Source organism: Prunus dulcis, chromosome 1 (assembly GCF_902201215.1).
Source record: "Prunus dulcis chromosome 1, ALMONDv2, whole genome shotgun sequence".
NCBI lineage: Eukaryota > Viridiplantae > Streptophyta > Magnoliopsida > Rosales > Rosaceae > Prunus > Prunus dulcis.
Window position 1 is genome coordinate 19,283,670 of NC_047650.1, and position 12,464 is coordinate 19,296,133.

The 12,464-nt window shown below is 35.3% G+C and overlaps 1 protein-coding gene across 6 annotated transcripts; it reads right to left on the reverse strand.

Annotated features, from left to right (window-relative positions):
* Positions 1-349: 349 nt before the first annotated feature.
* Positions 350-11,950, reverse strand: LOC117633675 (BAG-associated GRAM protein 1). 6 transcript variants are annotated; one of them, XM_034367382.1, is made up of 18 exons: positions 11,457-11,940; positions 9,690-9,737; positions 9,448-9,545; positions 9,239-9,314; positions 8,664-8,792; positions 8,506-8,552; positions 7,782-7,905; positions 7,527-7,643; positions 6,325-6,354; positions 6,104-6,203; positions 4,122-4,228; positions 3,436-3,573; positions 3,253-3,357; positions 2,748-2,894; positions 2,483-2,536; positions 1,170-1,233; positions 834-895; positions 350-726 (listed from the first exon to the last, which is right to left on the reverse strand). In XM_034367382.1, the coding sequence occupies exons 1-18, from the start codon at positions 11,643-11,645 to the stop codon at positions 604-606; spliced, it is 1,758 nt and encodes a 585-aa protein (XP_034223273.1). In that variant the 5' UTR covers positions 11,646-11,940; the 3' UTR covers positions 350-603. The 6 variants fall into 6 exon arrangements, with proteins under 6 accessions (XP_034223273.1, XP_034223264.1, XP_034223297.1 ...); XM_034367373.1 differs by having other exon boundaries at positions 7,782-7,911; positions 11,457-11,938; XM_034367406.1 differs by having other exon boundaries at positions 7,782-7,911; positions 9,690-9,756; positions 11,457-11,565.
* Positions 11,951-12,464: the final 514 nt, after the last annotated feature.

A 12,464-nucleotide genomic window follows, 5' to 3' on the forward strand; every position in this document is an offset into this window, starting at 1 on the left:
ATTTATGTTTACTTTAGTTTATTTATATGTTTTATTCGATTAAGTATATCTAAATTCTTGTTATTTAGTTTATTGCACTTGCATTTATCATGACATATACCCCTAAAAATACAAATCTAAAGCTTGACCATCCTTGACCTGAGGAAGTGTAGGCCAAGGGGTTCTTTGCTCGGTCAAACGATCTCGGGGTGGGGATAATTTTGGATCAACTTAACTAAACCATCCAACTCAATCATAGCGGGTTGGGTTGAATTGGGATGGCCTTAAAATGAGTGAGCTTATGTTCAAAAAATCATAAATCGCTATATACGGGTTAGGTTACGAGTTGAAACCAAAACTTAAAAATAAGTTTAATTTTGAGTTGACATGACTAAACCACTCAATCCGATCACAAAAAGTTCGAGTTGAATTGGGTTAGCCTAATAATGAGTGGGTCTTAAGTCCAAGAAATCATAAACCGCTATATATCAGGTTTAAGTTCGAATTGAAGACAAACCTCTCCGTATACAATTAACTGTCGCTCAACATACATAAAAATAGTAGGAAAATATGGTACAATCATATTGCACAGATAAGCCAAACAATCTGCCCTTATCGGAAAAATTAGCTGCTATCTTGAGTTACAGAGGGTGACGTGGCTTTGTCAGTCTCACCGCTCAAATTACTCATCGTCTTGATGATATATGAACGGGCAACTTCCAACATCAGCTCGATCTCTTTCTTGTACTACATTGAGCAACAACAATTATTATTGAACATTCAATTGTTGAGGCATTGTGCGTAATTATGTACCAAAAATAACAATTGAAACCACAACAAAGCATAGCACAAACCTCGTTAATAGCCCCTGCCCTTATTTTGGATTGCATCACACACCATTTCTTAAAATGTACACCTGTAACAAATTGCAAAACATGACCAATTTGTTCAAAACAATCGAAAATGAAACAAACAAATGTTTCATATAGCAGTGTAGCTGTCACATGTTACACCGCTTCCACAGCCTTGCATGACAAGTTCATACACCCCCACCCCGCCGCCCCCCCGCCCCCACTACATCAAGAGCAACGAAAAGACAACCTCACTTCACAAGTTTGGTTTGCAATTATACGCATTAGAACTGCTGACTAATGGGGGTCAAAACCAGAAGGGCAAATTTAAAAACTTACCAACTTTTATGTCTATAGTACATGAGTTTTCATCGTTACTATCCAACCTCCACCTGACATGGACCTGATGCAGCGAATCGTTAACAAAAGTTTAGATATTAATGACAACACTATCAATCAGAAAATTTTGGCTCACAAGTTAATACTGGATGAAGCTGACACAAAGAATTGCCATGAAATTGCATCAGATGAAATCTGACAAGACTACTTATTTCATGATTTTCATCCAATTTTCTTAGAGCCAAACATAAATTTTTAGATGGCTGACAGTCAAAAAAATAATTCCAATTCAATGAACTGAATTTGTACTGAAACAAGGAAACAAAATACAATTTAATTAGGATCCACATGCTCCATATAATTGAGAAGCCCGCCAAAAGTGAGAGTTTTTGCTTGGATTGTGAGCCATGGGAACGTTAACACATGTGACATGATTCAGAGGAGGCCTATGTCCTGCCTTTGCCCTCAGTGGTGCTCTCTCTGCAAAAGCAGCTCAGAGTCGATTGGTAATCTTTTCCTGCGTTGCCTGGTGACCTTTAATCTGTGGTTGCGTTTGTTTAGGGAGTTTGATATCAGCTGGGTGCTATCCAAAGACTGCTCATCCTTTTTATCGGAGAGATAAACTTCCAGGAAAAGGACAGAAAGCTAAGGTGCTTTGGGGCTGCTCTGTTTTGGCTGTCTTATGGGTGGTTTGGTTGGAAAGTAATAGATCTAATTTTGATAACCATGCTCGTCGTGAAGGTGAGGAGTTATGGGAGAAAGTGGTCTTCACTTTGGGCTTCGACTTCGTCAGAATTTAGAGATCTTTCTTTTAGGTTTATTTGGCTTGATTGGAAAGCTGCCCTTCTTTTGCTTTCCAGGCTAAGTCTGTCCTTTCAGGCTTACTGTGTTGGTGCCTTAGGGATATTTTGCTCTCTATGTTGTTTCTTCTTTTTCTGTGCTGTTTGTAGTGGTCTCCTTGACCACTCTTGTTTTTATTGTTCTCTGCAATAAAATTTCCTTCTTAAAAAAAAAAAAAAAGTGCAGGTTTCTAGAATATAGGTTGAGCACCTTAACTAAGGAACATGGACAGAAAATAAACAAACTGATGGAAGTCCACAAAATTATCATCTGTACCAAAACTTCCCAAGTGCTAGTAATGTAACTCATTAGGTTTTTCTTCCTTGGTTTAACAATAAACTGAAGACATCGTTATTTTGTCAAATAAGAAGGATAAAATCATATCACGAATTCTAACACATACCAATCTCAAATCAGGATCCAGAAAATATTACATCTGAAAAGCAAAAAAGCATCATCAATGTATTGCATACCTCGAAGTAAGACCCGAATGGAACATCATGAGCCTGCTGCACTGTCTCAAACACCTAAAACAATGAGCAAAATCTGAGAAAATAAGAAATATAAAACATAAAAAAATAAAAAGATAGCAAAGAACTTCAGAAGAAAAAATAAAAGGAAATTTAAAATAACTAATGAAAGAACAAATAATGTTACTACAAAGAATATTACTACATTTCGAAAATCTAACACTAGAAACAACACAATGAAAGAAGGGGCAGGCAAAAGTCACTGCACCAGTGTTTTCTTGTCTGGTGATAAAACAGCATGCTGCCATTCTGTCATGGCTGTATCCGGGGGGCACATGGGACTGTTACAAATGCACCTGAATGTTATTTCTCTGAGTTGACCATCATATTCATCTGCGGGATGCCACTGTCCAATCTGAAAATATAACAAACAAGAAATTTTATTTTATTTCGATAGGGAAACAAGATTTTAATAGTAAAAAGTACACAGGACAGACAAGATGCCCATCTTAGATTCTTAGAAAATAGAACAGTATTTTATTAAGACTTTATCAACAAATGAAATTTCAGATTAGAAGTCAAAAAACACTATTCTCCTAGGTTGAAAGAACTACACAGTACCACTAATTATCCTACACGATTACTAGCCACGAAACCATCAGACTCAAATATTGGGATTAGGAAAGAAAAGCTTGCAACCAAGACCCCGCACATAAATTCACAAAATTCCGATATGTAATCAACATGCACTATTTAAAATAAAAGGTACTTACAACAAGATTAGTGTCTTTTCGTGCTGAACGATACTCATGTAAATAATTTGAACCATCACTCAACAACAAATTGAAGAACTTCTCAGCTGTGCATGGGAAAACATCCTGGAAGAAACACTGTTTATTAATAACTGATTAACATACCTAATATAATGGTGGAAAACAAACTAAAATGATTCATACATTATATATACTAGTTATCACTTCTTCCTTGATAAAAGCTGGAAGCTTTCCAGTTTTGGGGATGATATCTTCAGGAATCTTAGCCTGACTTCCTTTTACAGAACTGCTATGTGCACGCAGTGCTGACGCTGCCTTTTCCTATATACCAGAGAGTACATATCAAAAGAAAATAAAAATAAAAAATTCTCCATCCAACCATTTCAAGCAATGTAGAGGGAAAGAATCAGCAAGCTAACGCATGATGGATAAATAAAAGGGGGAGATTCGCATTTTAAAAATCAATAACAGATGTAAAACAGGCAAAGCCAGGATTCAATGAGAGTGGAATTGCTTCTAAGATTTAAATACACGTTGAAAGAATGCACGTGCAAACTTGATATTGTAAATGCCAAAGCCGCTGAAATTGATCTTGTGAACGCTAAAGCCACAGAATTTCAGTGGCCCCGTCAGGATGCTTCTGTCACACTATATCAAAAGAACACAAGAAAGATATTTGTTTTTTTACTACATCAACATTTTCATGATTATAGTAATTGGTGATATAAAATTAACATGATTGAGTTATAAAGTTCAGTTCTGTCAAAGCTAGATCAGGCTCCAGCTCTCTCTAGTAGATAAAACATGAGTGAACTTCAAAAACATTAACCCAGGTAGACAACAAAACTCATGAAATACACGGTATCAACCTTCTTCTCAGCTTCTAACATTGCATGGTAATTCTTTTCTGTGCGATGGAGACCTCTAAATGCATGATTCCTGTTCCAAAATGATGCAAATTTATATCTCACTCTACCTGAAAATGGCAAGGCGATAAAACCACAAAACACGCATTAACAGGTAAATTCATCTTAATGATTTTTCCCAAGAGTACTCCAAATAAATATGCTCATACAGTAAAAAATAAAACGAAAGACTAAAGAACATAAAAACCATAACTCATATGGAAAAACAAGTCAATATAAAAGCCCGTACATAAGACATCAACCATAGAATGTGCATTTACTTTGTACTAGAGACACCAAACGAAACAATTGTGAATAAGTCTGATTCAATGCAAGTCATACAAACAAAAATTTATCCAGGAAAGACACCAATGGGGAAAAACAAGAAAAAAGATGAACAAAATTAGAATACACTGCAAAGCTTACATGCAATCAAGAAACTGGAAGAGGCACTTTTACAGAAGCTTCATGCAACTCAGGTCTAATGAGAGGATCTTATGATATGATTCAATATTTATAAGAAGCTGAAATGAGAAATATTGAAGATTAGAAACAAAATTCACAATTTAGACACGACCAATAAATCAAAGCACTGTCCTCCCATCTGCACTCTGAACAAGTACATTACCTAAACTCATTTTAAATGATCAACGGTCAGAATAAAAAAGAATCCACAATAGATTCAAAAAACAACATTAAAACTTGAAAACCAGCACTTCAATGAAAATGCAAAAGAAGAATTCACCATCGAAAAGCCAACTTACTGTCAGGACATACAGAACGAAACAAAAATTTAGCATTTGTATGAGAAATAAAAAACACTCTTGAGAAATTCAAATTAATGCAACACCCATATACCAACTTATGCAGACAACTAAAAGTTTGTTTATAAATTTTTTTTAAAAAAAACTTGCTTAAAGATCATCTTGTTCACAGTCCACTTCAGTCATTATTGAGTCCTCATTTTGGTTTATCTATATTAGTAAGTGGTCAGGTTTATATTTTATAAGCTATATTCACTATAACTCGAAAAGGGAATTTTTGTACTATCCAGATTTGTTAATTGGCTAATGTTGTGGCCGTTGGTTTTGTTCATTTACTATGTGTATATTATGGCCTTTTAGGTTATCTTCCTCTTTTCCTCTCTAAGTATCAAGTAGCCTTCCCAAAGCCCCTAAATACCTCTGTGAGTGCTCCTACACCACCAGCATTACGCCTAATTAGAAGACAAGCACATAATGCTTGGCAATATTCAACTCTGAAACGAACCCACCCACCGTTGTGCAACTGGTAATTAGCACAAGTTGTTTTTGTTTTTTTGTTAAACGATAAGATGAAATTTTATTTCATAAGAGGTGCTGTGCAGCAAAGTGGACAAGTAATCTACCAGGAATAGAAGAGGATAGTGGTCCAGTCATCAACATGTTACCTGCAGGTTTAGGGTCCAGTGCCTATGGCTAATAAGTTAAGAGTCAAAAGAAAACAAATTGTTGGAGAAACTTAAGATAACCTTTCCACCTTAGGTTGGCCCAAACTCAGCCCATAGACAATCATAAAAGACATTGTGAGCTTGGGCTAAAAGATCTGATACGATACCCAGATTAACTTGGAAATAGAGCTATACAAAGCAGGCTGAGCTCCAATAGGCTCTAAAAACTCAACCTAGCTAGCCGGCCCAATTCAACCTTACAGATCCGGAAAAAAGACAAACAAGAAGAAATAAAATGAAATGCAGCGCTGAAGTTCCATATCCTAGTTGTTTGTTTGCGAAGAGCTCTATATTCTATTTTGGTAAAACAGTACAGATACAGCACATAGTCTATAGAATAACAGAAACAAAGTTTGAAAATGCTGTTAAACGTAAGCTCGCATTTTGAAGCTCGTCTAAAACAAAGACTAAAAGTAAAAAAAGTCCCTATTAAAAGTGTTTAGAACTAATCACTGACCGTCAGGACTCCCCAAAGGAGGCACACCATGCCCACCAGCACCCATGCGAAGTATAATTGTTATAGCAGGATTAATGAATGCATGCTGACTCCTCCGAATCTTTAACAATAAATTCCACAGGATTAAGCATTGCAAATTAATCAACCCTGTAACCTTAGAGAGAGAATATATATATATATATATATAGAGAGAGAGAGAGAGAGAGAGAGAGAGAGAGCACCTCATCAATATCACCAAATGGTATGATGACCTGTCAAAAGTGAAAAAAAGCACATGATATTAGAAATTCTAAATGACATTTAAAGGTTACCATCATACATCTGCCAAAAATTTTAAAAATAAAAAAAAACAATAAATCAATCCAATGACATGCAATAAAACAATATGCCACTGATATTTTTAAGGGGCATACCTTTTTGAGATTGTGAGTCAAGAAATCCAAAGAACATAGTCTATTACAAAAAAAAAAAAATTCAAATAGTAATATTAAAGTTATGATATTTCAAAGTTGATTAAAAAGGAAAATTATAAATATGCCACTGATTTTTTAAGCAACTTTAAAATATCATAACTTTCTTCCTAAACGTCTAACTGTCCATAAATTTTCAAGTTGGAAAGCACTTGTTGAGATAAGTAAAACAATATCCATGATGAATTTAAAGGGGTCAATGATACTTTGCACCCCTGTGGTTTGGGGTAAGTGACAGTTTGGTCTTTGTCTTTTAAAATTGACAATAACCCTACAAATCCATACAGTAGGCCCTTTTACAGTCAAACCGTCAAGCCAACCTTTGTTTTTTGACTTAGCACTCAACCCATTGTTTTGCTTATTTGAACGCCAGATCAATGAAACATGGATTAAGGGATGCCATTGGACAACAAATACAAACGTTTCTCAAAGAAAACTTAACCTTCTAGACACAGAAAGGGATGAAAAATGGCTCACGTGGTGGCATCAATCTAACATCCATATAACCAAAATATCATGCCACCGATTGCCCCACAAAAATAGGAGCTAACCTGATAGTTTGACAAACGAACTGACTAATGGCATAACAATTCGTAAATTTAAGGTTATTTTCCCAATTTTTAAAAGATATGGACCAAACTGTTGCAGACCCTAATCCTAATTCCTTATTATATTTTCCCAGATTTAAAGACTAATAAGATCCTGTGAAATCTAAAGCATTTATGTAGGATGGTTGTTAAGAGTCAAAATTACTTTATCATGCAATATGTTGAACTGCTAATGAATGTTAAAGACAAGGACAGTAATATGAAGATATGAGTATGACAAAACAGTGAAAACTATAATCAATTAGGAGCACTGTCAAACTTTTTAAATTAGTCTCTCATGATTCAAAAAGAAACAATGTCTTATGATATTGGCTTAAACTTGATAGAAAATAACAATAGCCTAACCTTCATTTGCTTAGAAAACACATTAGAGTGGAAGCAAATGTGCCATGCAGAGACATACATACGGCCATGATACAAGAATGACCTCTCAAGTGCACATGAATAACTATGTTCCACAACCTGAAACAGATACTATATTAGTCCCACGACTGGAACAACTAGACATAATTAAACGAACAATCATGTACATGTACAATAGATATATGTCATTAAGAGTTTCACATATAAACATTGCCAAACACGTTCCACTCAACTCACCTCATCTGGAAGTAGATTAAATATAGTTTGGAGAGGGCCTGGCTTTTGATGAACCACTGTAGGCCCTTGTTTATCTGAAGGTACCCTTCTTCGAGGATTAGCTCCAGCATAGCCATTCATAGCCCTACCACTAATTGCATGGTAATTAGGACATATTAATAAGGGTGCTGATTTTCCCACTCCCCTTTTGTCCGCTTACACTCCCTTTTAATGGTAATTACAAAAGTATTAAAAAAACAAAAGGGAGTGTAAGTGGGCAAGAGGAGTTGGAAAATCAGCTCCCATCAATAATACCAATTAAAGAAATTATATTAACGATTGCAACCATAACATTAAAAAAATATATATATATTTTAATCCAGTGCCTACTCTCATGACTCAACCAGGCATGCATAGAAAAAAAGGAAAAAGAAAGAGAGCTGTCTTAGTGTAAGAAGGGTGTAGTCCCATCATGTGCAGCGAAGGGAAAAATAAAACTGTTAAAGCATGATTGGAATCAAATATTTAATATCATCATATCATACAAACAGAAAATCACATGAAATGAAACACAGTGAAATATATTTATTTCTAGGATTGATATAAAAAGGCAAAATATATGATTATGAAATCCGCACAACCATCGCTAGTGATGACTTCAACTTATGACTTTACAGGCATAGGATAATGGCTCCAAAGATAAACTGAAAGAAAATGTTAGAAAGATATAAACTAAAAAGACTACCTTGAAGAATTCACAGGCAGTTTTATTGTTTTTATGTGGAGACACACCTGACAAGACAAAACAAGATTCTAATTGATTTGTACAAGGATAGTGATCATAGAAATAACCATACAAATGATAAAACTAAACCCAAAAAGGTAATATGCAGAAAGAACTACCTGCCCCGATGAGCTATCCAATGTATACCATACTGCACCTGTTTGACCCTCATTTTCAACTGGAACAGTCACTGAACCTAGAACAGTGCTTTTCCATATTATATCCCAGTCATATATTGTCACATTAATCTGCAAGGGCAAACGGAAAATACATCAGTTTAATAAACCAATCCTACATAAATAAATCAACTAGGTCATTAATCTGCAGAGACAACATACAATGAAACTATAAGGCCTCAAAAGGACAAGAAACATTGGTTCATTAGTTTTAACAGAAATGCAGGGAGCACAGAAATTACAGCACCAGGTAAGCCTTACAAACATTACATTACAACCAGGTTTCCTGTATAGCTTATTGGAAAAATAAAGATATATTATATGTAAGGTTGAACCTAGTTTATCAATAAAAAAATAATAAATAAAAGAAAAAAGGAAACCAACACAAGATGTAGAACTTTAAACTTCAGTTGATTCAGTAAAAAAAATTATTTGAAAAATGCATTTGTCATTATTGAACCTCACAATTACATTCTTGACAGTGCCAACAGATAAAAATTACAAAACATGATAGGTACCTTGACAGGAAGCTCATCAACAGAAAAATTAAACTCCTCTCCCCACAAAGGATTTCTCGAACCAGGGACCATTGAACTGCACCAGCAACAAAAGTAAATAAAACCTTCTCATGAAATGTAAGAAATACATACACACATATATTTATCTGTCTATTTTTAACCATAATTAAGTAAAAAGTGGCAAACAAAGAGAACCAGAATCAGGTCACCTGAATCGCTTTTCTGTTCCACAAGTGATCATAGCATAGGGATCCGACGTGCCATTTAAGTTTGCACCAATGAGATTCTTAGCAGCCAACAGTTCCAGCTGGAAAGTAGTGCACCATCTCATAATAAATAAATAAATAACATTATGCAAACAACAAAATACATAAATAAGGAAACAACTCCAATTATTATATCCAGGTCTTCATCTATTCAAGCAACCACCCCAGAATCAATCATGCTATACCTTGATTAAATATGCAGAACTGTTTTGAAGATCTCCTTTCAACTGGATCTACAAAATAAGTGCAGAACTGCATGTCAAACAAGTTAAAAATTATTCAAGGAAACAGGCTGCATATGAAAATGCATCTTGCGACATTAACGGATGCCCAACAACAATGTGTGAAGACAGCATGTATACAATTAAGATCGACAAAATATCATTTTGGTCGCTCACCACCTCATGATCAACATAAGTAACCCTCAAAAGATTTCTTTAGATTAATAATTAGCCTTTCCGCACAACACAGAATCTAACGGTAACCGAAACAAGTGTAGGAAGGCAGACTTAGTTTCCAATTTTGTTGTTTGTCAAGAACAATTCTTTATCACCCACAATTTCAGGAGCTACTCTCGTGGGGTTAATGCTACTTCATATGGTAAACTTCCTTCTGTTTTTTCTTTTTTTGTTTGGAAAATAGAGTAACTATTAAAAAAAGGACTCCAAAAGCAGTTATTACATGAAGGGAATTACTAAATTCTTTTATTCATGATTTATCCACAAACTCAATAACGTATTTCCCAGACTCTTACTGACTTTGCATCAAGGACAATGATAACCATAAATGCAGAAATTAGATAATAATGCTAAACAACAGCAACAACAAAAGTCCAAATTTCAACAAGAAGAAAAATCTGATAATGAGGTTGTGTCTGTTGCATGGAATTAAGGCCAAGAATGATTTAGCATTTTCTAATAATGCATTGCACGTCTGGTAAGTGCAAATTACTCTGCATTTGACTTTTTACATAGGTATCCAAAACCCAAAAATGAAGGTTATGTGTTCCCAAGGGAAGGGGTTAATTTCCTAAACCCATCCCTGGTGTTAACCACAAATCAAAATAACAATTATGCCCTTCTATTTGTTTTTCCAAAAAGTAAAACACTGCTGTCTGAAAGGGGCTCGCTTCTTCAAGCTCTGCGGTATCTTTATAAACACAGTTCTATTCCCCGCATTTCAAACACTGGAATACAATGCTAGATCCCCTCGGTTTCAATTAACACCACCAAAGAATTGGTTTTAGGATTCCTAAAATATTGATTTCTGAAACACACGCACCCAATAGAAAGGAAAGATTAGAAATGACTTCAGCTGACCTCGTTTTATCACAAAGATGGCATTAATTACTACAAACACCGACAAATACGCATTAAAAATATTAGAACAAAGTTAACCAAACTTCATTGTTTCTATATGCCAAAAGAAGAACTTTGGATAGAAAACCAAAGAAACAAAAATCAAGAACTGGTCTACTACCATAGACGATAATCATGGAAAGCAGAAACCAATTGACATAACTATAAGCAAGAAAGAACCAAACCTGACAATCTTTCAAAATATATCAACATAACTATTGCAAATGGGGGGGGAGGGAAATTTCATGCATAAAAATTTAATAAGGACCGAATTGACCTTGTCTTTATCATCAAAACCCAATAAAACTCGCACAAAAAAGAACAAACAAAACAACAAGAAAGCTTGCGCTGGCCTTCAATGAAGTATTGAAGTAAGTATTCAGCTTTTTAACCAAAAAAAAGAAAACAAAGTTCATTTACTGAGTTGACCTTGACTTTATCATCTAGTTCCAGAATATGAAGCACAATCATATGAAGCTACACAATTCACAAGCATACTACCCACCCAAAAGAAAACACTATAAACATACACAGAAGGTTCGAAATTTGATAATCAAAATCAAAGTAAAGAGAAAATCAAATTAGCGGATTGACCTTGTCTTTGTCATCAATGGCATCTCCGAAAGCACCAGAATTGTCCACAACTGGGCGATCAGCATATCCACCTCCGCCGCCCCTGTACGTGAAGAACCAGTAAGCGAAGATCACGAAGACGGAGGCAGCCACTGTGACCTCGATCTCCCATAAGGACGGGACCAGGAAATCCAACGACACCGTTTCCATGATGGCGTTGGGACTTTGGAAATTCGAGTGCAATTGAATCAGAAATTAAACGGTCTTCCAAGGGTTTCAAGTAACAGGTGTTTAGGGTTTTCAGGGTTTGGGAAACCCATGCGCGAGGAGTTGAATTTGTAGATGACCAGCATTCCAGAGAGAATTTTTCTAGAGCGAGAGAGTCAAAGTTGGACCGTTGGGCGTCCTCTGTGTGTAATTTAAAAGTCGCAATTTGTTTTCATCGTTGTCACTTTTCATGACTTAATTACCCTTGCAGACGGCCGCGGTAATTACGGTGTGTTTCATTGTTCTAGTGGTGAAATTTTGAAGGGTGGTGAGGGTAGTTTGGTAAAGCGTGTTAAGATTTGTACGCCTAGAAGGGTTTACGCAGTCTCCAAATCTCCATGCTGAATCCTAAAATTATATTGGAGAAGATAGAAATGTGATCATATAATATTGCATTTCATTTTGTTTTTCTAACTAGTCTTGTGTCTGGTCAATGGTGCGGCAGTTGTACGCATTCTCCATCTTTATTTGGTTGTTGAATTTTTTGCTAAGTTTTGATTGTATTATTTTGTAGGGGTGTTTGGTCCTCATTTTGTTGTGTGTCAAAATTTAGCTATTATTGAGTTTGAGTTATTTTTACAAATAGCCATTGAGATTAACGAAATTATAACTTTTGATCATTAAGGTTTTTATGTGGCCTTGTTAGTCTTTAAGATGACCTTTTTAGTAACGTCTCTAAGGTTTACGAAACTATCAGATTGCATCCTTAAAGTTTTTTTTGTGTCACTCATGGTCCTCAAGGTTAGTATGTGCATTTATAAA

What these genes read in the sequence shown, in the direction of transcription:
- LOC117633675 (XM_034367373.1), bottom strand. Translation starts at nt 11,645, where the DNA reads ATGGAAACGGTGTCGTTGGATTTCCTGGTCCCGTCCTTATGGGAGATC. An exon ending in TTGATGAGCTTCCTGTCAAG is followed by an intron (nt 8,793 to 9,238) that starts GTACCTATCATG and finishes TTGCCCTTGCAG; the next exon opens with ATTAATGTGACAATATATGA. An exon ending in TTAATCTACTTCCAGATGAG is followed by an intron (nt 7,644 to 7,781) that starts GTGAGTTGAGTG and finishes TATCTGTTTCAG; the next exon opens with GTTGTGGAACATAGTTATTC.